General features: G+C 44.9%; 2 protein-coding genes and 1 long non-coding RNA gene across 12 annotated transcripts in view; 1 reads left to right on the top strand and 2 right to left on the bottom strand.

The window, feature by feature from the left end:
• Positions 1 to 2,388: 2,388 nt before the first annotated feature.
• Positions 2,389 to 9,036, top strand: LOC112240531 (acidic leucine-rich nuclear phosphoprotein 32 family member D). Its single transcript, XM_042298525.1, has 7 exons — positions 2,389 to 2,617; positions 3,910 to 4,059; positions 4,470 to 4,592; positions 5,382 to 5,571; positions 7,146 to 7,237; positions 8,224 to 8,278; positions 8,869 to 9,036. The coding sequence occupies exons 1-7, from the start codon at positions 2,564 to 2,566 to the stop codon at positions 8,970 to 8,972; spliced, it is 768 nt and encodes a 255-aa protein (XP_042154459.1). The 5' UTR covers positions 2,389 to 2,563; the 3' UTR covers positions 8,973 to 9,036.
• Positions 9,037 to 12,748: 3,712 nt separating this feature from the next.
• Positions 12,749 to 15,519, bottom strand: LOC112240533. 7 transcript variants are annotated; one of them, XR_006078979.1, is made up of 4 exons: positions 14,503 to 15,519; positions 14,233 to 14,370; positions 13,198 to 14,103; positions 12,749 to 13,153 (listed from the first exon to the last, which is right to left on the bottom strand). It is a non-coding gene; the product is annotated as an uncharacterized LOC112240533 (long non-coding RNA). The 7 variants fall into 7 exon arrangements; XR_006078975.1 differs by having other exon boundaries at positions 12,749 to 13,425; positions 13,470 to 14,103; XR_006078980.1 differs by having other exon boundaries at positions 12,749 to 13,695; positions 13,740 to 14,103.
• A 2,926-nt stretch (positions 15,520 to 18,445) lies between these two features.
• The window catches only part of LOC112240530 (tyrosine-protein kinase Tec-like), a 58,660-nt gene continuing 49,154 nt past the window's right edge, over positions 18,446 to 27,951 (bottom strand). For 3 of the 4 annotated variants that reach the window (XM_042298517.1, XM_042298518.1, XM_042298520.1), the window contains 4 exons: positions 25,792 to 25,856; positions 21,692 to 21,810; positions 21,444 to 21,601; positions 18,446 to 19,054 (listed from right to left, as the gene is read on the bottom strand). In XM_042298517.1, the coding sequence (XP_042154451.1) occupies positions 18,971 to 19,054; positions 21,444 to 21,601; positions 21,692 to 21,810; positions 25,792 to 25,856 (426 nt within the window). In that variant the 3' untranslated portion in view covers positions 18,446 to 18,970. The remainder of the gene's footprint in view (positions 19,055 to 21,443; positions 21,602 to 21,691; positions 21,811 to 25,791; positions 25,857 to 27,951) is intronic. The other variant, XM_042298519.1, reaches the window with a different exon arrangement.

Raw genomic sequence — 27,951 nt, 5'->3', positions numbered from 1 at the left:
GGATATAGGTCTGTAACAGTTTGGGTCTAGAGGCAGGGCAGGATGGATATAGGTCTGTAACAGTTTGGGTCTAGAGGCAGGGCAGGGCAGGATGGATATAGGTATGTAACAGTTTGGGTCTAGAGGCAGGGCAGGATGGATATAGGTCTGTAACAGTTTGGGTCTAGAGGCAGGGCAGGATGGCTATAGGTCTGTAACAGTTTGGGTCTAGAGTGTCTCCCCCTTAAGAGGGGGATGACCGCGGCAGCTTTCCAATCTTTGGGGATCTCAGACGATATGAAAGAGGTTGAACAGGCTAGTAATAGGGGTCACAACAATTTCTGTGGAAATTTTAGAAAGAGAGGGTCCAGATTGTCTAGCCCGGCTGATTTGTAGGGATCCATTTTTTGCAGCTCTTTCAGAACTTCAGCTATCTGGATTTGGGTGAAGGATCGTTATAATCTGAGCTAATGGCCCAGAACCGCAGGTAACTCTGAGAATTATAATCTCAGCTAATGGCCCAGAACCACAGATAACTCTGAGCATTATAATCTGAGTATGAATAGGTTGAGACAGCATGTGTGGTAGAGAGAGAGAGTCCAAAACAGCAGGTACGGGACAAGGGAAGCATGTCCGGTAAACAGGTCAGGGTGTTCCATAGCTGCAGGCAGAACAGTTCAAACTGGAGCAGCAGCACGGCCAGGTGGACTGGGGACATGACTCCTGATGACTCTTGGCTGTCCCCAGTGTATATATACACCATACGTACCCTATATACACCATACGTACCCTATATACACCATACGTACTCTATATACACCATACGTACCCTATATACACCATACGTACTCTATATACACCATACGTACCCTATATACACCATACATACTGTATATACACCATACGTACCCTATATACACCATACGTACCCTATATACACCATATGTACCCTATATACACCATACGTACCCTATATACACCATACATTCTGTATATACACCATACGTACCCTATATGTACCCTATATACACCATACGTACCCTATATACACCATACGTACCCTATATACACCATATGTACCCTATATACACCATATGTACCCTATATACACCATACGTACCCTATATACACCATACGTACCCTATATACACCATATGTACCCTATATACACCGTATGTACCCTATATACACCATACGTACCCTATGTACACCATACATTCTGTATATACACCATACGTACCCTATATACACCATACGTACCCTATATACACCATACGTACCCTATATACACCATACGTACTGTATATACACCATACGTACCCTATATGCACCATACATACTGTATATACACCATACGTACCCTATATACACCATACGTACTGTATATACACCATACGTACCCTATACGTACCCTATATACACCATACGTACTCTATATACACCATACCTTGGTTGTTAAAGCAGTACTGGTATATATTTTCTTTCTGTGCTTTTTCCAGTGGTCTCACTATGCTTTGGTGATGGAGTATTGGTGCTGCTGTGGTGGTGACATCATCACTAAGGGCCTGACTGGAACCTTACAGTGTATATATTTTATTATTACCTCAGTGGTGTTGATGTTGCTATTCATCTCCTGTGTTGGACCACCAACCCATGTTATGAATGTGTCTGTTGTGAGATGACTACAGTATAATTATGTGACTTATTAAAATAAACATTATGACACAAAAAAAAAACAGAACAGGTGCTCTAGTGTCTTTCTTAAACTCACACAATATGTTGTTTGAATTACAGACTGACTGCAGATTTAAAACAGTGACGGCAGCAATAAACAACAGTAGGCGACAGGGATGCACAATGAATGGGACTTCGGGGGTAAAACAGACTTGAAAAGGTGTGAAGGAACTGGGTAGAACACCAGAGCTGGTGAAAGTTCTAAATTAGAATAACGGAACCCAGTAAAACATTCAAAGCCAAGTGGTTTCATACCTTACAACTGGACATGGTTTAAATTCGTAATTCTACGGCTCCAACTCCAGACAGTTCCATAGTAGGTGAATTATTGTACTTTTGAATTTAAGGCCTGAGGAACAGTCTGTAGTCATGCAAATGAATTAGCAACATCGCCACCGTGTGGTAACAACTGATAGTCCATCAACATTACTGGCAACAAAAAACTTGAAAGGAGGGAATTATATTCGATTAATTAAATACAGTAATAATAATAATACCGGTCAAATTATCTCATAAATAGCCAAGAAACAAACAGTTACGTGTCTATCCGTCGTATTAAAAAAAAATGCATCATTTGTTATTTTCAGCTTAATAACAAGCTGCATTAGCAGGAAATCAGGCCACGCATGTTAGGTTGCAGTGTGGGAACGTAACCACACGGGGGCGCTGTGGAGGATTTAGTTTCTCCGGGGCTTTAGACTCGGCGCAACAAAAAACCAAGTTATTCGCATTTGACCCACTTTCTGATTTGAACGAAAACGCTGCTCTCTCTCTTCCCGATAGATAGTTATATAGCAGGCGGTAGAAACCAACACTTTCCAACCAGATCCGAGAGAGAGAAGAGGGGAACATGGACATGAAAAAGAGAATTCACCTAGAACTGAGAAATAGGACGCCGTCGGATGTAAGTAACTCATTTGATTTATCTAGATCTGTAGGTATTTAAGTAGGTAACACCAAAGTTTACGGTGTGTGGGAAGTCATGGCGAGCACATGGGGTCCTCTCATATAAGAACCAAGCCTACTGCTAGAAATGTATGTTATTTACAAACTTTACGTTTTCTCCAAATCAAAATTCAGAAGATAAATATTTATATTGTAAACTAGATAGCAAAACTGTATTTGATTTCGTTGGTTTTTGGCACCGTCAGTTAACCGGGTTCATGAGGTAAACAGGAAAATGGCTAAGTAAGTACATATTTTACCCAGATAAAAAGTTGTATTTCTATATTGTAAGCCATCTGCTGCAGTTTTATTTTAAACATATGTATATTTTGTAAAAACCAGGCTTACTATCATATAGCTACAGTAGTTAGCATCACTACAGTAGTTAGCATCAGCTTGCTATAGTAGTTAGCATCACTATAGTAGTTAGCATCACTATAGTAGTTAGCATCAGCTTGCTATAGTAGTTAGCATCAGCTTGCTATAGTAGTTAGCATCAGCTTGCTATAGTAGTTAGCATCAGCTTGCTATAGTAGTTAGCATCACTACAGTAGTTAGCATCACTACAGTAGTTAGCATCATAGCTAGTTAGCATCAGCCAGCTATAGTAGTTAGCATCACTATAGTAGTTAGCATCATATAGCTACAGTAGTTAGCATCAGCTTGCTATAGTAGTTAGCATCAGCTTGCTATAGTAGTTAGCATCACTACAGTAGTTAGCATCACTATAGTAGTTAGCATCACTATAGTAGTTAGCATCACTATAGTAGTTAGCATCACTATAGTAGTTAGCATCACTATAGTAGTTAGCACACTGAACTTAGCTAGAAGCTAGCATAGCAGTAGCCATTATTATGAGACCTCAACGTGTTAGCATGTTAGCTAGCTAGAAAGACAGCGAATCATCACACCATTTTTCACCGGTTAAAAGCTACCAAATATAGCAATTTTAGTCGACTGAAACTATATTAAATGTACTTTGGCCATGAACCGTTTGGGTACACTTTAACCGGTTAAATATCATTATTTAGTTGGCTAACAACGCGTTTCTACTTTAGCTGGTCAAATAACGCTACATCACGTGTCCCGAGTTTACAAACAGTTCAGTTTCTGAGCAGGACTACTATTCAGGCCAAATAAAATAACTTCGAAACACAAAATGAAAGTTTTTGATGTAAATACTGGTAAAATATTTCCATATAACTATCTTTACTAGTGAAACAACAGACTCGTCTCTTTCTCGTCTCCCAGGTCCAGGAGCTGGTCCTGGATAACTGCCGGTCCAACGAGGGGAAGATGGAGGGCGTAACGGAGGAGTTTGACAACCTGGAGCTGTTGAGTCTCATCAACGTCGGCCTCATCAACGTCTCAAACATACCCAAACTGGGGAAATTAAAAAAGGTACAGCTACAATGGTTTGTGTTTCTTTTACATCTCCATACTCAAACTGGGAAAGGGTCGTTAGCCTGCACACTAGGTCTCACTGCTGTAGTACTGCTTTTAAAATAACGTTGCATCATAGTAGACCAGCATGAAACTACTGTAGTAGGTTATCTTATCTTTTTAACGGAAAGTTGGGCCATGTGGAGCGGAATAACGTGTTTACTACCCTCAGCTGGAGGGTATATAAGGTTATATAAAATAAATACAATTTGACATGCATTTGACTGAAAAGAATTGCACAATTAAGAATTGCACTGGGGGCATAGTTATTTCACAGTACAGCCTTACCTATGGTTTGTAGATCTATGACATGGGGTATCAGTCTACTCAGTGACACCCAGAGATTTCCTTCTCTTCTTCTTCTGTAGTTGGAGCTGAGTGACAACAGGATATCTGGTGGTCTGGAGGTGCTGGCTGAGAGGCTGGTCAACCTCACACACCTCAACCTCTCTGGGAACAAGTTCAAGGACATCAGCACACTGGAACCACTGGTGAGACTGTGTATAAGACGACTATAGCTGGGAGTACGATAGACAATGAGGTTATAACCTAACTTGAAATAAGACTGTTGTGACTGTGTATAAGACGACTATAGCTGGGAGTACGATAGACAATGAGGTTATAACCTAACTTGAAATAAGACTGTTATGACTGTGTATAAGACCTATAGCTGGGAGTACGAAGACAATGAGATAACCTAACTTGAAATAAGACTGTTGTGACTGTGTATAAGACGACTATAGCTGGGAGTACGATAGACAATGAGGTTATAACCTAACTTGAAATAAGACTGTTATGACTGTGTATAAGACTACTATAGCTGGGAGTACGATAGACAATGAGGTTATAACCTAACTTGAAATAAGACTGGTGAGACTGTGTATAAGACGACTATAGCTGGGAGTACGATAGACAATGAGGTTATAACCTAACTTGAAATAAGACTGTTGTGACTGTGTATAAGACGACTATAGCTGGGAGTACGATAGACAATGAGGTTATAACCTAACTTGAAATAAGACTGTTGTGACTGTGTATAAGACGACTATAGCTGGGAGTACGATAGACAATGAGGTTATAACCTAACTTGAAATAAGACTGTTGTGACTGTGTATAAGACGACTATGGCTGGGAGTACGATTGGTTATAACCTCATTGTCTAACTTGAAATAAGACTGTTTACCTCTCTTCGTGTGTCTTGTAACCGTGGCTACGTCAGTTGTAGTTTGACTGAACTGTCATGACCTCCTCACCCCCCCCTCCCCCCCACCACCATTTAGAAAAAGCTTCCCATACTGAAGTCCCTGGACTTGTTTAACTGCGAGGTCACCAACCTGGGAGACTACAGAGAGAGCATCTTCAAGCTCCTCCCGCAGCTCACGTACCTGGATGGCTACGATATCGAAGACTGCGAGGCCTCCGACTCGGACGGCGAGGGAGACGGGATCGATGATGACGACGACGATGAAGGTAGAACTTAAATCCGATTTAGAAATAGCAACTGGTTGACAAACGGGAAGAGCATCAGGGGACACCGTGTAAGAGCCAAAAATCTGTCATTTATGTCGGGGAAATAGATGGGCACTTGAATCTGGACAGATGAATGGACCTGTTTGGTTATTAGTCTTTATGATGATGGTGGTCAAAGTGTATAGGTCTGTTTCTGAAATATCCAACTGATTGAAATGGCACTTAACGAAGCTGATGTTTTTCCATGGTCTGTCCTGTGGAACAGAGGGGGAGGAGGGAGACTGATGTACTCTGATTTTAGAGGTCTTCGCGGTATCCACCTGTACCCGGATACTCGCGTCCGGATCCAGAATTTTAAATGTCACCGGTTGGATCTGGTATGATTGTCTCGGGGTCTCGTGTGTCGTCTTAACTGACTTGTCTGGAAGGACCCATGCAAGAGAGGGGGTATTGCTGGGGGGCAACTGCTGCAAGAGAGGGGGGTGTGATTGCTGGGGGGCAACGTGAAGAGAGGGGGCGTGATTGTTTGGGGGCAACTGCTGCAAGGGGGGGTGATTGTTTGGGGGCAACTGCTGCAAGAGAGGGGGGACTGTGATTGTTTGGGGGGGGCTGCTGTGATTGTTTGGGGGGACTGCAAGAGAGGGGGCGTGGATGGATGTGAAGGCATCTAACTCCGATCAGAATTAGATCAGTGTCCTCGGGATGTGATGTGTTGGCACGCTGTCCTTCCAGTCTCTGCCCAGTGCATCGCAGCGTAAATATTTGTAGGCCTGCGTTGACAGGCAAGAGTGGTCTTTCAGTCATGTCGTCACCAGGTGTGTTTTTGAGATTATCGTGCATCGCTGGTGCGATATGTTATATTTGTTGATATTCATTCTTAGTGAGTTATTTGTCCTGTAGAACACAGGGGGGGGGGTAGTGGGTCTAATGTTGTCTCTGGTCTGTCCTGTCCTGTAGAACAACAGGGGGGGGGTAGTGGGTCTAATGTTGTCTCTGGTCTGTCCTGTAGAACACGGGGGGTGGGTCTAATGTTGTCTCTGGTCTGTCCTTGGGTCTAATGTTGTCTCTGGTCTGTCCTGTGGAACAGAGGGGGGTAGTGGGTCTAATGTTGTCTCTGGTCTGTCCTGTGGAACAGAGGGGGGTAGTGGGTCTAATGTTGTCTCTGGTCTGTCCTGTGGAACAGAGGGGGGTGGGTCTAATGTTGGGGAACAGAGGGGGGTCTAATGTTGTCTCTGGTCTGTTCTGTGGAGAACACAGGGGAACAGAGGGGGAGTAGGGGTCTAATGTTGTCTCTGGTCTGTCCTGTAGAACACAGGGGGGGTATTGGGTCTAGTTGGGTTTAATGTTGTCTCTGGTCTGTCCTGTGGAACAGAGGGGGGGGTAGTGGGTCTAATGTGGGTTTAATGTTGTCTCTGGTCTGTCCTGTGGAACAGAGGGGGGGGTATTGGGTCTAATGTTGTCTCTGGTCTGTCCTGTGGAACAGAGGTGGAACAAGGGGGGGGTAGTGGGTCTAATGGGGGGAACAGAGGGGGGTAGTGGGTCTAATGTTGTCTCTGGTCTGTCCTGTGGAACAGAGGGGGAGTCTGAGGACTTTGATGAGGAGGAGGATGATGATGATGAAGAGGTCATTGCAGAGGAAGATGACGACAGTGCGGAGAGTGAAGAGGTAAGATCCGGCCCATGTAGGGGGCTATTTTTGTATTTATAGGATTTCGGGGGGGAACTCTGTATACTTGTATACAACCAATTTTCAGTGCAGCCCTCGAACTGGTTAAACACCGACTGCACCCCCTGAAAAACAAATCGGGGGTAACGGAATGCCTAGGGGGTAACGGAATGCCTAGGGGGGTAACGGAATGCCTAGGGGGTAACGGAGTGCCTAGGGGGTAACTGGAGTGCCTAGGGGGTAACGGAGTGCCTAGGGGGTAACCCTGAAACTGCCTCAGACTTTAACAATCCCTTCTAACAGTAGGCCCGACTCCCTAAATACAGCCTCTGCTGACACCTATGAGTTTCTTATATGAACACCACACCACTTTCGCATGAGCAACAATCTCTGTCACACTAGCGCTGCAGACGTTAGCTAACCCTGAAACTACACTGCAGACGTTAGCACACACATCCCTGGGTCACACTACACTGCAGACGTTAGCACACACATCCCTGGGTCACACTACACTGCAGACATTAGCACACACATCCCTGGGTCTTTTCAGTTCACTGCAGCTAGCGACTGGAACGAGCTGCAACAAACACTCAAACTGGACAGTTTTATCTCCATCTCTTCATTCAAAGACTCAATCATGGACACTCTTACTGACAGTAGTAGCTGATTCTCATGATGTATCGTTGTCTCTACCTCCTTGCCCTTTGTGCTGTTGTCTGTGTACAATAATGTTTGTCCCATGTTTTGTGTTGCTGCCTTGTTATGTCTTGGGTGTCTGTATGTTGTAGTGTCTCTTGTTGTTGGGTGTATTTTGTCCGACATTTTCAGTTAGAATTGTTTAATCCCCCGTCCCTGCCAGAGGCCTTTTGGTAGGCCAGCGTTGTAAATAACAATTAGTTAACTGACTTGCCTGGTAAACTAAATCGAATAACCCTGAAACTGCACTGCAGACAGGTGTTCATTGTACTAACTGTTTCTCTCTCTAGGATGGGGAGGTGAACGGAGATATCGATGATGATGATGATGACGACGAAGATGATGGTTAGTAGCGTTATCCAATCACATGTCTGGTGTAGGTCCAGTGTAGGTCTATCCTGGTCTGGTGTAGGTCTATCCTGGTCTGGTGTAGGTCTATCCTGGTCTGGTGTAGATCTATCCTGGTCTGGTGTAGATCTATCCTGGTCTGGTGTAGATCTATCCTGGTCTGGTGTAGGTCCAGTGTAGATCTATCCTGGTCTGGTGTAGATCTATCCTGGTCTGGTGTAGGTCCAGTGTAGATCTATCCTGGTCTGGTGTAGATCTATCCTGGTCTGGTGTAGATCTATCCTGGTCTGGTGTAGATCTATCCTGGTTTGGTGTAGATCTATCCTGGTCTGGTGTAGGCCTATCCTGGTCTGGTGTAGATCTATCCTGGTCTGGTGTAGATCTATCCTGGTCTGGTGTAGATCTATCCTGGTCTGGTCTAGGTCTGGTGTAGATCTATCCTGGTCTGGTGTAGATCTATCCTGGTCTGGTGTAGATCTATCCTGGTCTGGTGTAGGCCTATCCTGGTTTAAGTAGGTCACTACGTAGGGTCTTTTGGGACACGTTCTTCTGTTTGTTGCCCGTGTCTAAATGTCTTTCTTCTTTAGATGAGGATGACTCTCCAGCGAAAGGAGAGAAGAGGAAGAGGGATCCTGAGGATGATGACGATGATGAAGATTCAGTGTCCTCCCCACCACCCCTCAATCTCTGATGCCTCCCCTCTACCCCCTCAATATCTGATGCCTCCCCTCTACCCCCTGGTCTCAATATCTGATGCCTCCTGGTGTAGGCCTCCACCCTGGTCCGGTGTAGATCTCAATATCTCTGATACCTGGTCTGGTGTAGATCTATCCTCCACCCTGGTCTGGTGTAGGTCTATCCTGGTCCCTGGTCAATATCTATCTGATGCCTCCTCCACCCCCCAGTCAATATCTCTGATACCTCCCCTCCACCCCCTCAATATCTCTGATACCTCCCTCCACCCCCTCAATATCTCTGATACCTCCCCTCCACCCCCCTCAATATCTGGTCTGATACCTCCCCTCCACCCCTGGTCTCAATATCTCTGATACCTCCCTCCACCCCCTCAATATCTCTGATGCCTCCCCAGTCTACCCCCCTCAATATCTGATGCCTCCCCCGTCTACCCCTTTAGATGAGGATGACTCAATATCTGATGCCTCCCCTCCACCCCCCCCTCAATATCTCTGATACCTCCCCTCCACCCCCTCAATATCTCTGATACCTCCCCACCACCCCCTCAATATCTCTGATACCTCCCCACCACCCCCTCAATATCTCTGATACCTCCCCTCCACCCCCTCAATATCTCTGATACCTCCCCACCAACACCCCCCTCAATATCTCTGATACCTCCCCACCAACACCCCCTCAATATCTCTGATACCTCCCCACCACCCCCTCAATATCTCTGATACCTCCCCACCAACACCCCCTCAATATCTCTGATACCTCCCCACCAACACCCCCTCAATATCTCTGATACCTCCCCACCAACACCCCCTCAATATCTCTGATACCTCCCCACCAACACCCCCTCAATATCTCTGATACCTCCCCACCAACACCCCCTCAATATCTCTGATACCTCCCCACCAACACCCCCTCAATATCTCTGATACCTCCCCACCAACGTTCCCTCAAATTTTTGGCTGAGTGAAAACTTGGTCGTTGTGAAAATTCTGTTCAATTTCCATCGTGCGTTTTACTGTGAACGCTGAGGCTGTACCCACTTTAAGTTACAGTTTAACTGTGGTCAAGTTGGCTGCTGTGGCTATTTGATCCTAATGTAGGACTACCAGACAGGCCTACCATCAAAAACAATGGGGAAAATGAATCCCATAACATTTTAACATGGAAATAGCTGTTCTGTCATTCAGCCTACAGTAGCAGCCAACGTGTTGTGTTCAATGTTGGCCTACATTCCATGAGACTTTCGGGGGGAACAGGAAGTGACTGAAAATGTCATATTTGATACAAGGAACTTTTTTTTTTTTTTTTTTTTTTTTACAAAATAAAATGCATTATTATTCCCATACCATTACTACAGAGAATTAGATGTATTATGCTACCCCTCTGCCTATTGGCTACTGAGCTTATTCAAGCCGGTCTCAAAATACAACAATGTCCCTTTAAGACATTTAAAAAAAAATGTTCTTTACCATTACTCACTAGATGTCTAGAAATGTACGTTTTGTGCTCTTGTAGGAAGCAATCACTCCTCTATTGCTGACTACACATGATCTGTAGGTTCTCACTAACTAGAAAAGGATATGAACAATGTGTTCGCATGTAGCTGTCTTTAATCAGGCCGTCTACTCAACCTCCACTGTAAACACAGCCCAGTCCAAGGCAAATGGCACAGAGCCATATATGGCAACAGTCTATTTGCATATGGGCCTAGTTCGTTTTTGTTTCGTTATGTTTCACTGAATGTGGCTAATATTGCTTTGATTCGGTCACAATTCATCCCCCGACCCCTCGGTATCTCACACCTCCCGACACCTCGGTATCTCAGATACCCCTCTTTGCCTTCTGTTGCCCCCTACTTGCCTGTCTCTGCCCTTTTCCCCCAAATCCCTCCAGCCAACCAACAAACCACCCACCTTTCCCAAACAAGGGGACCCCCCCCCCCCAACAGTGCCTGTGTACCAAATGGCACCCTATTGGCTATTTTGTGCACATACTACTTTTGGTTAGGGCCCACGTAGGTCTCTTTAGTGCACTATATAGGGAATAGGGGGCCATGTAGGACATAACGAGAGCTTTTAAAATATTTTTTTCAGAAGACTTTGTTGTTTTTTCCTTTATTTTTGTTGTTGTTGTCTGTCTCCTCCCTCCCTTGTGTTTTGGGTTGGACCGGAGCAAGCAGCCACACCCTATCCCCTACGTAGTGCACTACTCTATGGGCCCTGGTCAAAGTAGTGCACTACGTAGGGTACCGCTGGGGATGCAAGCCTCCTAGTTGTGGCTTTGTTTTTTTACTTTCTGTAAGTTAAGACAAAATGTACAAAAATTTACTTTGTAAATAAAATCTTAACATTTTGCCCCTTGCTCTCGTATGTCCTTTTTTTCCTGTTTGTTTTGTTGTGGTTTTTAGAACGACGGCTTTCTTCTCCTCGGACGAGGAGGTGTAGCAAGGATCGGACCAAAATGCAGCGTGGCTAAGAAACACGAACTTACAAAAACCAATAAACGTAATGTGAAAACCAAAACAGCCCTATCTGGTGCAAACACAAGAGACAGGAACAATCACCCACAAACACACAGTGAAACCCCGGCTACCTAAATATGGTTCCCAATCAGAGACAACGAGAATCACCTGACTCTGATTGAGAACCGCCTCAGGCAGCCAAACCTATGCTAGACACACCCCTAATCAGCCACAATCCCAATGCCTACAAAAAAACCAATACGACAACACAATAAACCCATGTCACACCCTGGCCTGAACAGATAATTAAAGAAAACACAAAATACTAAGACCAAGGCGTGACAGCCGGTAGACAACGATATAACTAACCACTTTGCCTTGAAGTAGAAAACGTGCTGCTGGCGTTTTTAGAGGACAGGACTATTGTTTGTGTTGGCAGGCTCATGTTTCCCACTAGTTGGGGGGGAACAGACATTAAAGCTGCTTGTCAAAAGTCCCCTCTTTGCCTGTTCTAGGTAGACTATATATACAAAAGTATGTGGACACCCCTTCAAATTAGTGGATTCGGCTATTTCAGCCACAACTGTTGCTGACAGGTGTATAAAATTGAGCACACCGCCATGCAATCTCCATAGACAAACATTGGCAGTAGAATGGCCTTACTGAAGAGCTCAGTGACTTTCAACGTGACACCGTCATAGGATGACACCTTTCCAACAAGTCAGTAAGTTCACATTTCTGCCCTGCAACAACACTATGATCCTCCCTAGATTAGCCTATAGGTAATGCAATAAATAACTACATTATTGTTTTCAGGTGAGTTTAACATTTTAAAAATGACAATAATTGAATAACGGAGCAAAAGTCCTGTGATTTGAATGTTTAATTTGGATCCGTTGTGGGTCGACTCTGGACAGTTCTAGAAAGGTGCAGTAGCAACCCAGTCAGACCGTATTTGTACTGCGGATACTGAACAACAACACCATGATCTGTTTCAGATCATCATTCTCCCAAATCGTCCTGAACCCAACGTTTCAATATAGCCTAAATATTTATAATTTCACTTTATTTTTTAATTGGATTTTTTAAAAGTATTATCTGTTATATATTTGTTATAAACACAACCATTCACAATGTTTTAATCCCAATAAGGTTACTTCACAAGTCTCCTGTAGACATGTGCGGCCTTCATCCAAAATATAATTCCAGCATCCTCAAAATGTCTCGACGTCATTAACCAGGTTTCCATCCAACCTTTTCATGCGGGTAAAGTAGCCGTCATGTCTGAAGAACAAAGGAGACGCCACATCATGGAAAAGCATGCCGTTTATTAGTCTACAGATTAAATAAGTGATGATGAACTTCACAGGGTGGTGAAAGAGCCCGGTGATGATCTTGATGCTCCTTTACAATAAGTATAGAGGCTCTTATTTGGGTGACATGATGATTGATACTTGGCTGCCCTTTGACAAATAAAAATTATCTCGCACTTTTGTCCATGTTATTCTTGTTAGTGTAGTAGGCAATACCAGACCTGTATCTGTCAGCTGTTGGCTAGAGTGCACGTGGCAATACCAGACCTGTGTCTGTCAGCTGTTGGCTAGAGTGCACGTGGCAATACCAGACCTGTATCTGTCAGCTGCTGGCTAGAGTGCACGTGGCAATACCAGACCTGTATCTGTCAGCTGTTGGCTAGAGTGCACGTGGCAATACCAGACCTGTATCTGTCAGCTGTTGGTTAGTGCACGTGACAATACCAGACCTGTATCTGTCAGCTGTTGGTTAGTGCACGTGACAATACCAGACCTGTATCTGTCAGCTGTTGGCTAGAGTGCACGTGGCAATACCAGACCTGTATCTGTCAGCTGTTGGCTAGAGTGCACGTGACAATACCAGACCTGTATCTGTCAGCTGTTGGTTAGAGTGCACGTGGCAATACCAGACCTGTATCTGTCAGCTGTTGGCTAGAGTGCACGTGACAATACCAGACCTGTATCTGTCAGCTGTTGGTTAGTGCACGTGACAATACCTGACCTGTATCTGTCAGCTGTTGGCTAGAGTGCACATGACAATACCAGACCTGTATCTGTCAGCTGTTGGTTAGTGCACGTGACAATACCAGACCTGTATCTGTCAGCTGTTGGTTAGTGCACGTGACAATACCAGACCTGTATCTGTCAGCTGTTGGCTAGAGTGCACATGACAATACCAGACCTGTATCTGTCAGCTGTTGGCTAGAGTGCACATGACAATACCAGACCTGTATCTGTCAGCTGTTGGTTAGTGCACGTGACAATACCAGACCTGTATCTGTCAGCTGTTGGTTAGTGCACGTGACAATACCAGACCTGTATCTGTCAGCTGTTGGTTAGTGCACGTGACAATACCTGACCTGTATCTGTCAGCTGTTGGCTAGAGTGCACGTGACAATACCTGACCTGTATCTGTCAGCTGTTGGCTAGAGTGCACGTGGCAATACCAGACCTGTATCTGTCAGCTGTTGGCTAGAGTGCACGTGGCAATACCAGACCTGTATCTGTCAGCTGTTGGCTAGAGTGCACGTGGCAATACCAGACCTGTATCTGTCAGCTGTTGGTTAGAGTGCACGTGGCAATACCAGACCTGTATCTGTCAGCTGTTGGCTAGAGTGCACGTGACAATACCAGACCTGTATCTGTCAGCTGTTGGCTGCACGTGACAATACCAGACCTGTATCTGTCAGCTGTTGGTTAGTGCACGTGACAATACCAGACCTGTATCTGTCAGCTGTTGGTTAGTGCACGTGACAATACCTGACCTGTATCTGTCAGCTGTTGGCTAGAGTGCACGTGGCAATACCAGACCTGTATCTGTCAGCTGTTGGCTAGAGTGCACGTGACAATACCAGACCTGTATCTGTCAGCTGTTGGCTAGAGTGCACGTGACAATACCAGACCTGTATCTGTCAGCTGTTGGTTAGTGCACGTGGCAATACCAGACCTGTATCTGTCAGCTGTTGGCTAGTGCACGTGACAATACCAGACCTGTATCTGTCAGCTGTTGGTTAGTGCACGTGACAATACCAGACCTGTATCTGTCAGCTGTTGGCTAGAGTGCACGTGGCAATACCAGACCTGTATCTGTCAGCTGTTGGCTAGAGTGCACGTGACAATACCAGACCTGTATCTGTCAGCTGTTGGCTAGAGTGCACGTGACAATACCAGACCTGTATCTGTCAGCTGTTGGTTAGTGCACGTGGCAATACCAGACCTGTATCTGTCAGCTGTTGGTTAGTGCACGTGGCAATACCAGACCTGTATCTGTCAGCTGTTGGCTAGTGCACGTGGCAATACCTGACCTGTATCTGTCAGCTGTTGGTTAGTGCACGTGACAATACCAGACCTGTATCTGTCAGCTGTTGGCTAGAGTGCACGTGGCAATACCAGAGTGGGGACATTTGCTATACCTACGTAACGTTGTGACAGAACTATCATAAAGAGTTGAAAATGCCATGGAAACACATTGAACCTCCAACGGTATTGTTATGAGCACTACATATTTACTCACAGACTTTTATCTGCTACAAGTCAATTTGATGGAAACAACATTTGTTTATTTTTTTTTACATATTAATTTCATTTTTTTTTATAGATGATAAATAAAATTGTAGCAGGCCAAATTGTCCAGGAGAGGCTGTCTGTCATAGTCTACACCCCCAGGGAGAGGCTGTCTGTCATAGTCTACACCCTCAGGGAGAGGCTGTCTGTCATAGTCTACACCCCCAAGGAGAGGCTGTCTGTCATAGTCTACACCCCCAGGAGAGGCTGTCTGTCATAGTCTACACCCTCAGGGAGAGGCTGTCTGTCATAGTCTACACCCCCAGGGAGAGGTTGTCTGTCATAGTCTACACCCCCAGGAGAGGCTGTCTGTCATAGTCTACACCCCCAGGAGAGGCTGTCTGTCATAGTCTACACCCTCAGGGAGAGGTTGTCTGTCATAGTCTACACCCCCAGGAGAGGCTGTCTGTCATAGTCTACACCCTCAGGGAGAGGCTGTCTGTCATAGTCTACACCCTCAGGGAGAGGCTGTCTGTCATAGTCTACACCCCCAGGGAGAGGTTGTCTGTCATAGTCTGGAGAGGCTGTCTGTCATAGTCTACACCCCCAGGAGAGGCTGTCTGTCATAGTCTACACCCCCAGGGAGAGGCTGTCTGTCATAGTCTACACCCCCAGGAGAGGCTGTCTGTCATAGTCTACACCCCCAGTAGAGGCTGTCTGTCATAGTCTACACCCCCAGGAGAGGCTGTCTGTCATAGTCTACACCCCCAGGAGAGGCTGTCTGTCATAGTCTACACCCCCAGGGAGAGGCTGTCTATCATAGTCTACACCCCCAGGGAGAGGCTGTCTGTCATAGTCTACACCCCCAGGGAGAGGCTGTCTGTCATAGTCTACACCCCCAGGGAGAGGCTGTCTGTCATAGTCTACACCCCCAGGAGAGGCTGTCTGTCATAGTCTACACCCTCAGGGAGAGGCTGTCTGTCATAGTCTACACCCCCAGGAGAGGCTGTCTATCATAGTCTACACCCCCAAGGAGAGGCTGTCTATCATTGTCTACACCCCCAGTACCCCCGAATAATATTTATTAATCAAAAGCAGTTGTTTAAATTTGCAAAAACCTGTTTCGTTTAATGCTTTTTGAGACATTTTCTTTGGCAAAATTAATTCTGATCGGTCTTTTTAATAGTGTGCTCCATTTTTAGTTTAAGACGGGTTGTAGGTTGGTCTGTTGTTGAATACATAACATTAGGTTGGGTAGGCACTAGCCTTTGTATATAAATACTGCAATATAGTAATACTACTACTAATTATACGAATATTTGAGAAGGTTTGAATCCTAAGCCACCAACCTTTACATTGAAGTACAGCAGACCAACATAGCTACTGTAGTAGGCATTGTGGTATAGCATGGGTGTGGAGTAGGCATTGTGGTATAGCATGGATGTGGAGTAGGCATTGTGGTATAGCATGGGTGTGGAGTAGGCATTGTGGTATAGCATGGGTGTGGAGTAGGCATTGTGGTATAGCATGGGTGTGGAGTAGGCATTGTGGTATAGCATGGGTGTGGAGTAGGCATTGTGGTATAGCATGGGTGTGGAGTAGGCATTGTGGTATAGCATGGGTGTGGAGTAGGCATTGTGGTATAGCATGGGTGTGGAGTAGGCATTGTGGTATAGCATGGGTGTGGAGTAGGCATTGTGGTATAGCATGGGTGTGGAGTAGGCATTGTGGTATAGCATGGGTGTGGAGTAGGCATTGTGGTATAGCATGGGTGTGGAGTAGGCATTGTGGTATAGCATGGGTGTGGAGTAGGCATTGTGGTATAGCATGGGTGTGGAGTAGGCATTGTGGTATAGCATGGGTGTGGAGTAGGCATTGTGGTATAGCATGGGTGTGGAATAGGCATTGTGGTATAGCATGGGTGTGGAGTAGGCATTGTGGTATAGCATGGGTGTGGAGTAGGCATTGTGGTATAGCATGAGTGTGGAGTAGGCATTGTGGTATAGCATGGGTGTGGAGTAGGCATTGTGGTATTGCATGGGTGTGGAGTAGGCATTGTGGTATAGCATGGGTGTGGAGTAGGCATTGTGGTATAGCAGGGGTGTGGAGTAGGCATTGTGGTATAGCAGGGGTGTGGAGTAGGCATTGTGGTATAGCAAGGGTGTGGAGTAGGCATTGTGGTATAGCATGAGTGTGGAGTAGGCATTGTGGTATAGCAGGGGTGTGGAGCAGGCATTGTGGTATAGCAGGGGTGTGGAGTAGGCATTGTTGTATAGCAGGGGTGTGGAGTAGGCATTGTGGTATAGCATGGGTGTGGAGTAGGCATTGTGGTATAGCATGGGTGTGGAGTAGGCATTGTGGTATAGCAGGGGTGTGGAGTAGGCATTGTATAGCATGGGTGTGGATAGGCATTGCGGTATAGCATGGGTGTGGAGTAGGCATTGTGGTATAGCATGGGTGTGGAGTAGGCATTGTGGTATAGCATGGGTGTGGAGTAGGCATTGTGGTATAGCATGGGTGTGGAGTAGGCATTGTGGTATAGCAGGGGTGTGGAGTAGGCATTGTGGTATAGCAGGGGTGTGGAGTAGGCATTGTGGTATAGCAGGGGTGTGGAGTAGGCATTGTGGTATAGCATGGGTGTGGAGTAGGCATTGTGGTATAGCATGGGTGTGGAGTAGGCATTGTGGTATAGCAGGGGTGTGGAGTAGGCATTGTGGTATAGCATGGGTGTGGAGTAGGCATTGCGGTATAGCATGGGTGTGGATAGGCATTGGGTATAGCATGGGTGTGGAGTAGGCATTGCGGTATAGCATGGGTGTGGAGTAGGCATTGCGGTATAGCATGGGTGTGGAGTAGGCATTGCGGTATAGCATGGGTGTGGAGTAGGCATTGCGGTATAGCATTGGTGTGGAGTAGGCATTGTGGTATAGCATGGGTGTGGAGTAGGCATTGTGGTATAGCATGGGTGTGGAGTAGGCATTGTGGTATAGCATGGGTGTGGAGTAGGCATTGTGGTATAGCATGGGTGTGGAGTAGGCATTGTGGTATAGCATGGGTGTGGAGCAGGCATTGTGGTATAGCATGGGTGTGGAGTAGGCATTGTGGTATAGCATGGGTGTGGAGTAGGCATTGTGGTATAGCATGGGTGTGGAGTAGGCATTGTGGTATAGCATGGGTGTGGAGCAGGCATTGTGGTATAGCATGGGTGTGGAGTAGGCATTGTGGTATAGCATGGGTGTGGAGTAGGCATTGTGGTATAGCATGGGTGTGGAGTAGGCATTGTGGTATAGCATGGGTGTGGAGTAGGCATTGTGGTGCTCATGTGAATTTCCTTTATTTTTCATTTTCAGACTAATGCCTACTTCTCACTGAAAATGTAGTTTCGTTGTTTTTAAATCAATCTGGAGTCGGGAACACCTTATCTCGGCTGTTGGACACGAGTGTTTGACTTTGATGTAAGAGAATACAATCATATAAAGAGAATGGTATTGTCAGTCATGTTATTGTAATTACATTGAATCTGCTGCAGTAGTATTAAAAACATACATTTACCTTATAAATATACAGCTGGATTGAGGACATGCGTTTGAGTATTGAAACAGGACACGATGTATGAATGGACCTACTGAACTATATAAACTAACAGGACTAGCTGTGTTAGGACATGCAAAGGGCTTGAGTTAGTTCAGTTAAATTATAAAATGACTGGAGAGAATGAAGACAGTCCAGAATAGAAGAGGCGAAACAGTATATGGTATCTGGACGTGAACATGTCAGACAGGATAGAAGAGGTAAAAGAGTATATGGTATCTGGACGTGAGCTTTCTGTCTAACAAAATCCATTGTGATCAACCATCTTGAGAGATCCATCACGACAGAGTGGTATGGAATGTTTGGATCCTTATTCAAGCAGTCCTCCATCGAGTAGATCTGAGGAGATCCGATTGGTGGTTGCGATCTGATTGGCCGGTTCAGGCAGAGGAGAGGATTTGATTCGGTTCAGGCTGAGGAGAAGCTGTCCTCTTCCAGAGCGTCAGAGATTAAGATGGATATCTGAGAGAACGATGGCCTTTCCTCCGCTCTCTAGAGAGGGAGGGAGGGAAGCAAAGAGAGAGAGAGATTTTGAGTACATGTCCTCAGTGAAATCAATGTACTGAGCAAATGTCAAATATTACCGTACGACAGACCTGCACACCCTAATTGACTAACAAACAAACCAAAACAAAGGCAAAGTCTTCTCATGACTTGTTGATTTCAAAAAGCTTTTGACTCAATTTGGCGTGAGGGTCTGCTATACAAATTGATGGAAAGTGGTGTCATGGGAAAAACAAATGGCATTATAAAATCCATGCACACAAACAAGAAGTGTGTGGTTAAAAACAAATTTCTTTCCACAGGGTCAGGGGATGAGACAGGGATGCAGCTTAAGCCCCACCCTGTTCAACATATATATCAACAAATTGGCGCGGGCACTAGAACAGTCTGCAGCACCCGGCCTCACCCTACTAGAATCTGAAGTCAAATGTATACTGTTTGCTGATGATCTGGTGCTTCTGTCACCAACCAAGGAGGGCCTACAGCAGCACCTAGATCTTCTGCACAGATTCTGTCAGACCTGGATCCTGACAGTAAATCTCAGTAAGACAAAAATAATGGTGTTCCAAAAAAGGTCCAGTCGCCAGGACCACAAATACAAATTCCATCTAGACACATTTGCCCTAGAGCACACAAAAAACTATACATACCTTGGCCTAAACATCAGCACCACAGGCAACTTACACAAAACTGTGAACAATCTGAGAGACAAGGCAAGAAGGGCATTCTATGCCATCAAAAGGAACATAACATTTGACATACTAGTTAGGATCTGGCAAAAAATACTTGAATCAGTCATCTTCTTATGGCTGCAGGGGCAGTATTGAGTAGCTTGGATGAATAAGGTGCCCAGAGTAAACTGCCTGCTACTCAGTCCCAGTTGCTAATATATGCATATTATTAGTATATTTGGATAGAAAACACCCTGAAGTTTCTAATACTGTTTGAATGATGTCTGTGAGTATAACAGAACTCATTTGGCAGGCAAAAACCTGAGAAAAAATCTAACCAGGAAGTGGGAAATCTGAGGTTGGTCGTTTTTGAACTCATTCCCTATTGAAGATACAGTGGGATATTGGTCATGTTGCACTTCCTAAGGCTTCCACTAGATGTCAGTCTTTAGAAACTTGTTTGAGGATTCTACTCTAAAGGAGGGGCTCATAAGGGCTCTTTGAGTCAGTGGTCTTGCAGAGTGCCACGGGCTCGTGACGCGCGGACACGAGAGAGAGTTAGCTCGCGTTCCATTGCTTTTCTACAGACAAAGGAATTCTCCCGTTCGAACATTATTGAAGATTTATGTTTATGTTTATGTGGTGCTTTCGCCGTAAAGTCCATTTGAAATTGGACACTGTGGTGCACTTTCACTGGCTGTTGTCATATCGATCCTGTTAGCGGGATCTCAGCCCTAAGAAGTTATAGAACCCTTTATGGTTGGGAGACCTGAGGTCCGCCCACCAAACAAGAATTCACAAAATGGGACAAACACCAAATTGAGACTACATGCAGAATTCTACAAAAATATCCTCTGTGAACAACGTAGAACACCAAATAATGCAGAGCAGAATTAGGCCGATACCCACTAATTATCAAAATCCACAAAAGAGGCGTTAAATTCTACAACCACCTAAAAGCGATTCCCAAACCTCCCATAACAAAGCCATCACCTACAGAGAGATGAACCTGGAGAAGAGTCCCCTAAGCAAGCTGGTCCTGGGGCTCTGTTCACAAACACAAACACACCCTACAGAGCCCCAGGACAGCAACACAATTAGACCCAATCAAATCATGAGAAAACAAAAAGATAATTACTTGACACATTGGAAAGAATTAACAAAAAAACAGAGCAGAAATGTCTTTATTACTTTGGAACTTCTGTGAGTGGAATGTTTACTGTTCATTTTTTATTGTTTATTTCACTTTTGTATATTATCTACTTCACTTGCTTTGCCAATGTAAATGGTGCAGAGGCAATAGTCTCAACAACTTTGAGAGATGGACGTTTTACCCCACTGATGTCCAATCAACCGTCAATAAAATTGTTAAAACTAATGAAACTGTTTGAAGTTGGACATCTTGATGAGCCAATTCACTGCCCCTGCACTGTCATTTATCAAACGAACCGGACTGTCTCCCATAGGACTCTAGACCTATGCCTAATCATATTTCTACATTACAATATTTTTTTAAACATATGTTTCCCATACCAATAAACCCCCTTGAATTAAATTGAATTATTTTGAATTCTGATATTTCCCTCTAATGGTTCAGGTTATGAGTTGGAGTAGTTCTGATCCTAAACCTGTGGTTAGTGTCATCTACCTTCTACCTCAAACATTCGCAAACACAGGAAGCAGGAAGCAGGAAGTGTACGATGTACCTCGTGCCAGCAGAGCTGCATGATGTCATAGATGCTGGGTGTGGCCATCCTGGGTCTGTAGAGACGGTGTCCTTGTGACACTCTCATCACTACCTCGTGGTTAGGGTTGTGTTCAAATGGCATCTTCCCCTCTGTAAACACCTCCCACATCAACACACCTGACACACACACACACACACACACACACACCTGTATCAATATACACACATATGCCTTCATCAATATATACACACACAGCGACCACCTACCGAAGGACCAGACGTCAGACTTGCTGCTGAACTTGCAGAAGTTGAACACTTCAGGAGGAGACCACTTGACTGGGAACTTAGAGCCTGATGAACTAGTGTACTGGTCATCTAGCACGTACCTAACACACACACACAGAGACACACACACACACACACACACATACACAGAGACACACACACACACACACACACACACACACAGAGACACACAGAGACACACACACACAGAGAGAGACACACAAGCACACAGAGACACACAGAGACACACAGCAGACATACACAAAGCACACAAGCACACACACACACACACACAGAGACACACAAGCACAGAGACACAAACACAGAGACACACACGCGCACACAGAGACACACACGCTCACACACACACAAACACACACACACACGTTAGAACACAAAGAGAGATTCACACAGACAGAGAGGGACAGAGCAAACTAGAATGCTATTTGGCCTTAAACAGAGAGTACACAGTGGCAGAATACCTGACCACTGTGACTGACCCAAACTTAAGGAAAGCTTTGACTATGTACAGATTCAGTGAGCATAGCCTTGCTATTGAGAAAGGCCGCCGTAGGCAGACTTGGCTCTCAAGAGAAGACAGGCTATGTGCTCATTGCCCAGAAAATGAGGTGGAAACTGAGCTGCACTTCCTAACCTCCTGCCCAATGTATGACCATATTAGAGAGACATATTTCCCTCAGATTACACAGATCCACAAAGAATTAGAAAACAAATCCAATTTTGATAAACTCTCATATCTACTGGGTGAAATACCACAGTGTGACATCACAGCAGCAAGATGTGTGACCTGTTGCCACAAGAAAAAGTCAACCAGTGAAGAACAAACACCATTGTAATACAACCTATATTTATGTTGATTTATTTTCCCTTTTGTACTTTAACTATTTGCACATCGTTACAACACTGTATATATATATATAATATGACATTTGTAATGTCTTCCTTCTTTTAAAACTTGTGTGTGTAATGTTTACTGTTCATTTGTTTAATAATGTTTACTGTTCATTTGTTTAATAATGTTTACTGTTCATTTGTTTAATAATGTTTCCCTTGTTTATGTCTCTTTTGTTTATTGTCTATTCCAGTGGTTCCCAAACTTTTTATAGTCCCGTACCCCTTCAAACATTCAACCTCCAGCTTTTGTTTATTGTCAGCTGTATTCACCAGGGTCAGCTGTTCCCCCTCTAACCAGGGTCAGCTTTCTATAGGTCAGCTGTACCCCTTCAACCAGGGTCAGCTGTTCCCCCTCTAACCAGGGTCAGCTGTACCCCCTCTAGCACCAGGGTCAGCTGTACCCCCTCTAGCACCAGGGTCAGCTGTACCCCCTCTAGCACCAGGGTCAGCTGTACCCCCTCTAGCACCAGGGTCAGCTGTACCCCCTCTAGCACCAGGGTCAGCTGTACCCCCTCTAGCACCAGGGTCAGCTGTACCCCCTCTAGCACCAGGGTCAGCTGTACCCCCTCTAGCACCAGGGTCAGCTGTACCCCCTCTAGCACCAGGGTCAGCTGTACCCCCTCTAGCACCAGGGTCAGCTGTACCCCCTCTAGCACCAGGGTCAGCACACTCTCAAATGTTTTTTTTTTGCCATCATTGTAAGCCTGCCACACACACAAACTATACGTTACATTTATTAAACATAAGAATGAGTGTGAGTTTGTGTCACAACCCGGCTCATAGGACCAGGGCACAAATAATAATAATATTAATTTATAATTCATTATAATTACATTAATTTATAATTTTGCTCTTACATGTAAAAACGTATTTGTTAAATTGTGAATGACTCACCACAGGTGCAATGTTGGGTTGTATTTGAGTCTCAACTAAATTACAGGAAAATTATTTAATTATTTAATGCTAGTGAGGGCCGAGAATCCACTCTCACATAGGTACGTGGTTGCAAAGGGCATCAGTATCTTAACAGCGCGATTTGCCAAGGCAGGACACTCTGAGGGCAGCCCTATCCAGAAATCTGTCAGTGGCTTCTGATTAAATTCAATTTTCACAGAACCGCTTGTTGCAATTTCGATGAGACTCTTGTTCAGATATCAGTAAGGTGGACTGGAGGCATGAAAGGGATAATCCAGTTGTTTGTGTTTTGGGAAAGTACCTGCCAAGTCACTGAGGTGCTTCGCTATATCACATTTGACATATTTTTATTTAACCTTTATTTAACTAGGCAGGTCAGTTAAGAACACATTCTTATTTACAATGACAGCCTACCGGGGAACAATGGGTTAAATGCCTTGTTCAGGGGCAGAACGACAGATTTTTACCTTGTCGGCTCGGGGATTTGATCCAGCAACCTTTCGGTTACTGGCCCAACATTCTAACCACTAGGCTACCTGTCACCCCTACATTGTCCAGAGTTCATTTACACACAAAAAAATCATACAATGATGGAAAGACCTGTGTGTTGTCCTTATTAATGCAAACAGAGAAGAGCTCCAACTTCTTAATCATAGCCTCAAATTTGTCCCGCACATTAAATATAGTTGCGGAGAATCCCTGTAATCCTAAAAAACATCACCCAGATAGGCCAGTCGTGTGAGAAACTCGTCATCATCAAGCGGTCAGACAAGTGAAAATTATGGTCAGTAAAAAAAACTTTAAGCTCGTCTCTCAATTCAATAAAACGTGTCAATACTTTGCCCCTTGATAACTAGCACACTTCTGTATGTTGTAAAAGCGTTACATGGTGCCCATATCATTGCATAGTGCAGAAAATACACAAGAGTTTAACAAAGTTAACCATTTTCACTTTCCAAAATGTCTTTCAAGCTGTCAGGCATTCCCTTGGCAGCAAGAGCCTCTCGGTGGATGCTGCAGTGTACCCAAGAGCCTCTCGTGGATGCTGCAGTCTACCCAAGAGCCTCTCGGTGGATGTTGCAGGGTACCCAAGAGCCTCTCGGTGGATGTTGCAGGATACCCAAGAGAGTCTCGGTGGATGCTGCAGTCTACCCAAGAGCCTCTCGGTGGATGCTGCTGTGGACCCAAGAGCCTCTCGGTGGATGCTGCAGTGTACCCAAGAGCCTCTCGTGGATGCTGCAGTCTACCCAAGAGCCTCTCGGTGGATGTTGCAGGGTACCCAAGAGCCTCTCGGTGGATGTTGCAGGGTACCCAAGAGAGTCTCAGTGGATGCTGCAGTTTACCCAAGAGCCTCTCGGTGGATGCTGCTGTGGACCCAAGAGCCTCTCGGTGGATGCTGCAGTTTACCCAAGAGCCTCTCGGTGGATGCTGCAGTTTACCCAAGAGCCTCTCGGTGGATGCTGCAGTGTACCCAAGTCTACCCAAGAGCCTCTCGGTGGATGCTGCAGTCTACCCAAGTCTACCCATGAGCCTCTCGGTGGAGACTGCAGTTTACCCAAGAGCCTCTCGTGGATGCTGCTGTGGACCCAAGTGGCGTCGGGAGCAACTGCTTGCAGGCGCGTTACCCCTCCACTATGTCTCCCTGCGCCGTCAGATACCAACATGAGCAGCAGATACGCTTGGCTATTCCGTCAGTGGAATTCCCGTGAGTGAGTAACGGTTAATGTGATTGGATGTTCATTATTTGACCAGGCTTCCTGTATTTGACATTGTGTTGTTATTTTCCTGAACACTAGATGGATTCATTTTATTTTTGGTAGTGAAACGAGGCTACTCAGGCCCCGTTGAAAAATATAAATGGACTGTTTGAAAATTTGAGATTTGAGATTTTTTTTAACCACTTTATTTTTTGTTGTTGTTTTGTTTGTTAAATGTGAATCACATTTTTATTTGGTGTACCCCCGACGGGTGTACCCCAGTCTGGGAATACCTGCTCTATTCCATATACATATACATATATACACATACATATTTTCACCAGGCCAATAAAGCCCTTTGAATTGTATTGAGAGTTAGAAATGATGACCATGATGATCATTTCATTTTTAATAATTATATAACTAATTTGATATTGTTTATTTCACTTCCTTTGGCAATGTAAACATATTTTTCCCATGCCAATAAAGCCCCTTAAATTGAAGTTGAAATTGAGAAAATGGTTTGAGAGTTGAGTGTGTTATTCCGTTACGTACCTGGCCATTCCAAAGTCTGATACCTTCACCACCAGAGCATCGTTCACCAGACAGTTCCTCGCTGCCTATAGAGAGAGAGAGAGAGAGAGAGAGAGAGAGAGAGAGAGAGAGAGAGAGAGAGAGAGAGAGAGAGAGACAGTGATTAGCTGTTACTCTAATCAGGTATGTGCCTACTGGCTGATTGACTCACTGCTATTTATCGAATAATTACCTACTACGTTGAATTATTACTTGATTAAATTAATCACGTAACAATTAACTCATTAGGAATTTGGGGCACCACGGGAAAAGTTTATTTAATGAGTTACCAACTCCTGAATTAACTCAAGAATATATAGATGTCATACCAGTCACCAATGAATAATTTCTTCATATCAGTCATTCTGAATGTCGTTCAAATCAAATCAAATTTTATTTGTCACATACACATGGTTAGCAGATGTTAATGCGAGTGTAGCGAAATGCTTGTGCTTCTAGTTCCGATAGTGCAGTAATATCTAACAATTCCCCAACTTCTACCTAATACACACAAATCTAAAGGGATGGAATAAGAATATGTATATATAAACTCAGCAAAAAAAGAAACGTCCTCTCACTGTCAACTACATTTATTTTCAGCAAACTTAACATGTGTAAATATTTTTATGAACATAACAAGATTCAACAACTGAGACATTACCTGAACAAGTTCCACAGTAAATAACAGAAATTGAATAATGTGTCCCTGAACAAAGGGGGGTCAAAATCAAAAGTAACAGTCAGTATCTGGTGTGGCCACCAGCTGCAGTGCATCTCCTTCTCATGGACTGCACCAGATTTACCAGTTCTTGCTGTGAGATGTTACCCCACTCTTCCACCAAGGCACCTGCAAGTTCCTGGACATTTCTGGGGGGAATGGCCCTAGCCCTCACCCTCCAATCCAACAGGTCCCAGACGTGCTCAATGGGATTGAGATCCGGGCTCTTCGCTGGCCATGACAGAACACTGACATTCCTGTCTTGCAGGAAATCACGCACAGAACGAGCAGTATGGCTGGTGGCATTGTCATGCTGGAGGGTCATGTCAGGATGAGCCTGCAGGAAGGGTACCACATGAGGGAGGAGGATGTCTTCCTGTAACGCACAGCGTTTAGATTGCCTGCAATGACAACAAGCTCAGTCCGATGATGCTGTGACACACCACCTCAGACCATGACGGACCCTCCACCTCCAAATCGATCCCGCTCCAGAATACAAGCCTCGGTGTAACGCTCATTCCTTCTACGATAAATGCGAATCCGACCATCACCCCTTGTGAGACAAAACCGTGACTCGTCAGTGAAGATCACTTTTTGCCAGTCCTGTCTGATCCAGCAATGGTGGGTTTGTGCCAATAGGCAACGTTGTTGTCGGTGATGTCTGGTGAAGACCTGCCTTACAACAGACCTACAAGCCCACAGTCCGGGTCTCTCTCCTCCTATTGCGGACAGTCTGAGCACTGATGGAATGATTGTGCGTTCCTGGTGTAACTTAGCAGTTGTTGTTGCCATCCAGTACCTGTCCCGCAGGTGTGATGTTGAAATATATTGTCCCAGTGTCCGTGGTTTGATGTTGTAGTAAACTCTTCCTAAGACACAAAGACATTCCGATCACCCAAAAGGAATCGTCTGCTCCATATGATTTACGATCGACATAAAACCCCCAAATCTATCCTTGTCCCCCTCTGCGGGAGAGAGAGAGCTCTGTAGAGCTGATCCACTGTAACCTTCTGGATCCTCACAGGAGAGTCATGACACTCCCTATTGGCTTGTTGACCCACTAAGTCTGCCCCTATTGGTTGGTTTGACCCACAAAGTCTCTCCCTATTTGCTAGGTGTCTGTATTATATAATCTTATTGGTTGATAGACTCACCAGGTCTCAGTAAAGACTCTCCCTGTTGGTTGATATACTCCCCCAGCCTCTGCGCTTTGGCTAGGTGTCCGTAATCTGTAACCCATTTGGTTGACAGACTCACCAGGTCTCTCCTTATTGGCGGACAGACTCACCAGGTCACTACCTATTGGATGACAGACTCACCAGGTCTCTGCCTATTGGATGACAGTCTTACCAGGTCACTGCCTATTGGATGACAGACTCACCAGGTCTCTGCCTATTGGATGACAGACTCACCAGGTCACTGCC

The sequence above is a fragment of the Oncorhynchus tshawytscha genome, linkage group LG15 (genome assembly GCF_018296145.1).
Source record: "Oncorhynchus tshawytscha isolate Ot180627B linkage group LG15, Otsh_v2.0, whole genome shotgun sequence".
Classification (NCBI taxonomy): domain Eukaryota; kingdom Metazoa; phylum Chordata; class Actinopteri; order Salmoniformes; family Salmonidae; genus Oncorhynchus; species Oncorhynchus tshawytscha.
The sequence above is the reverse complement of the archived record's forward strand: the minus strand, read 5'-3'. Positions and strand labels throughout refer to the sequence as shown.

Coding starts and splice junctions, on each gene's coding strand:
- LOC112240531 (XM_042298525.1), top strand. CDS start 2,564: ATGGACATGAAAAAGAGAATTCACCTAGAACTGAGAAATAGGACGCCG. Junction 4,593..5,381: donor TCAGCACACTGGAACCACTG/GTGAGACTGTGT, acceptor ACCACCATTTAG/AAAAAGCTTCCCATACTGAA. Junction 5,572..7,145: donor TGATGACGACGACGATGAAG/GTAGAACTTAAA, acceptor CCTGTGGAACAG/AGGGGGAGTCTGAGGACTTT.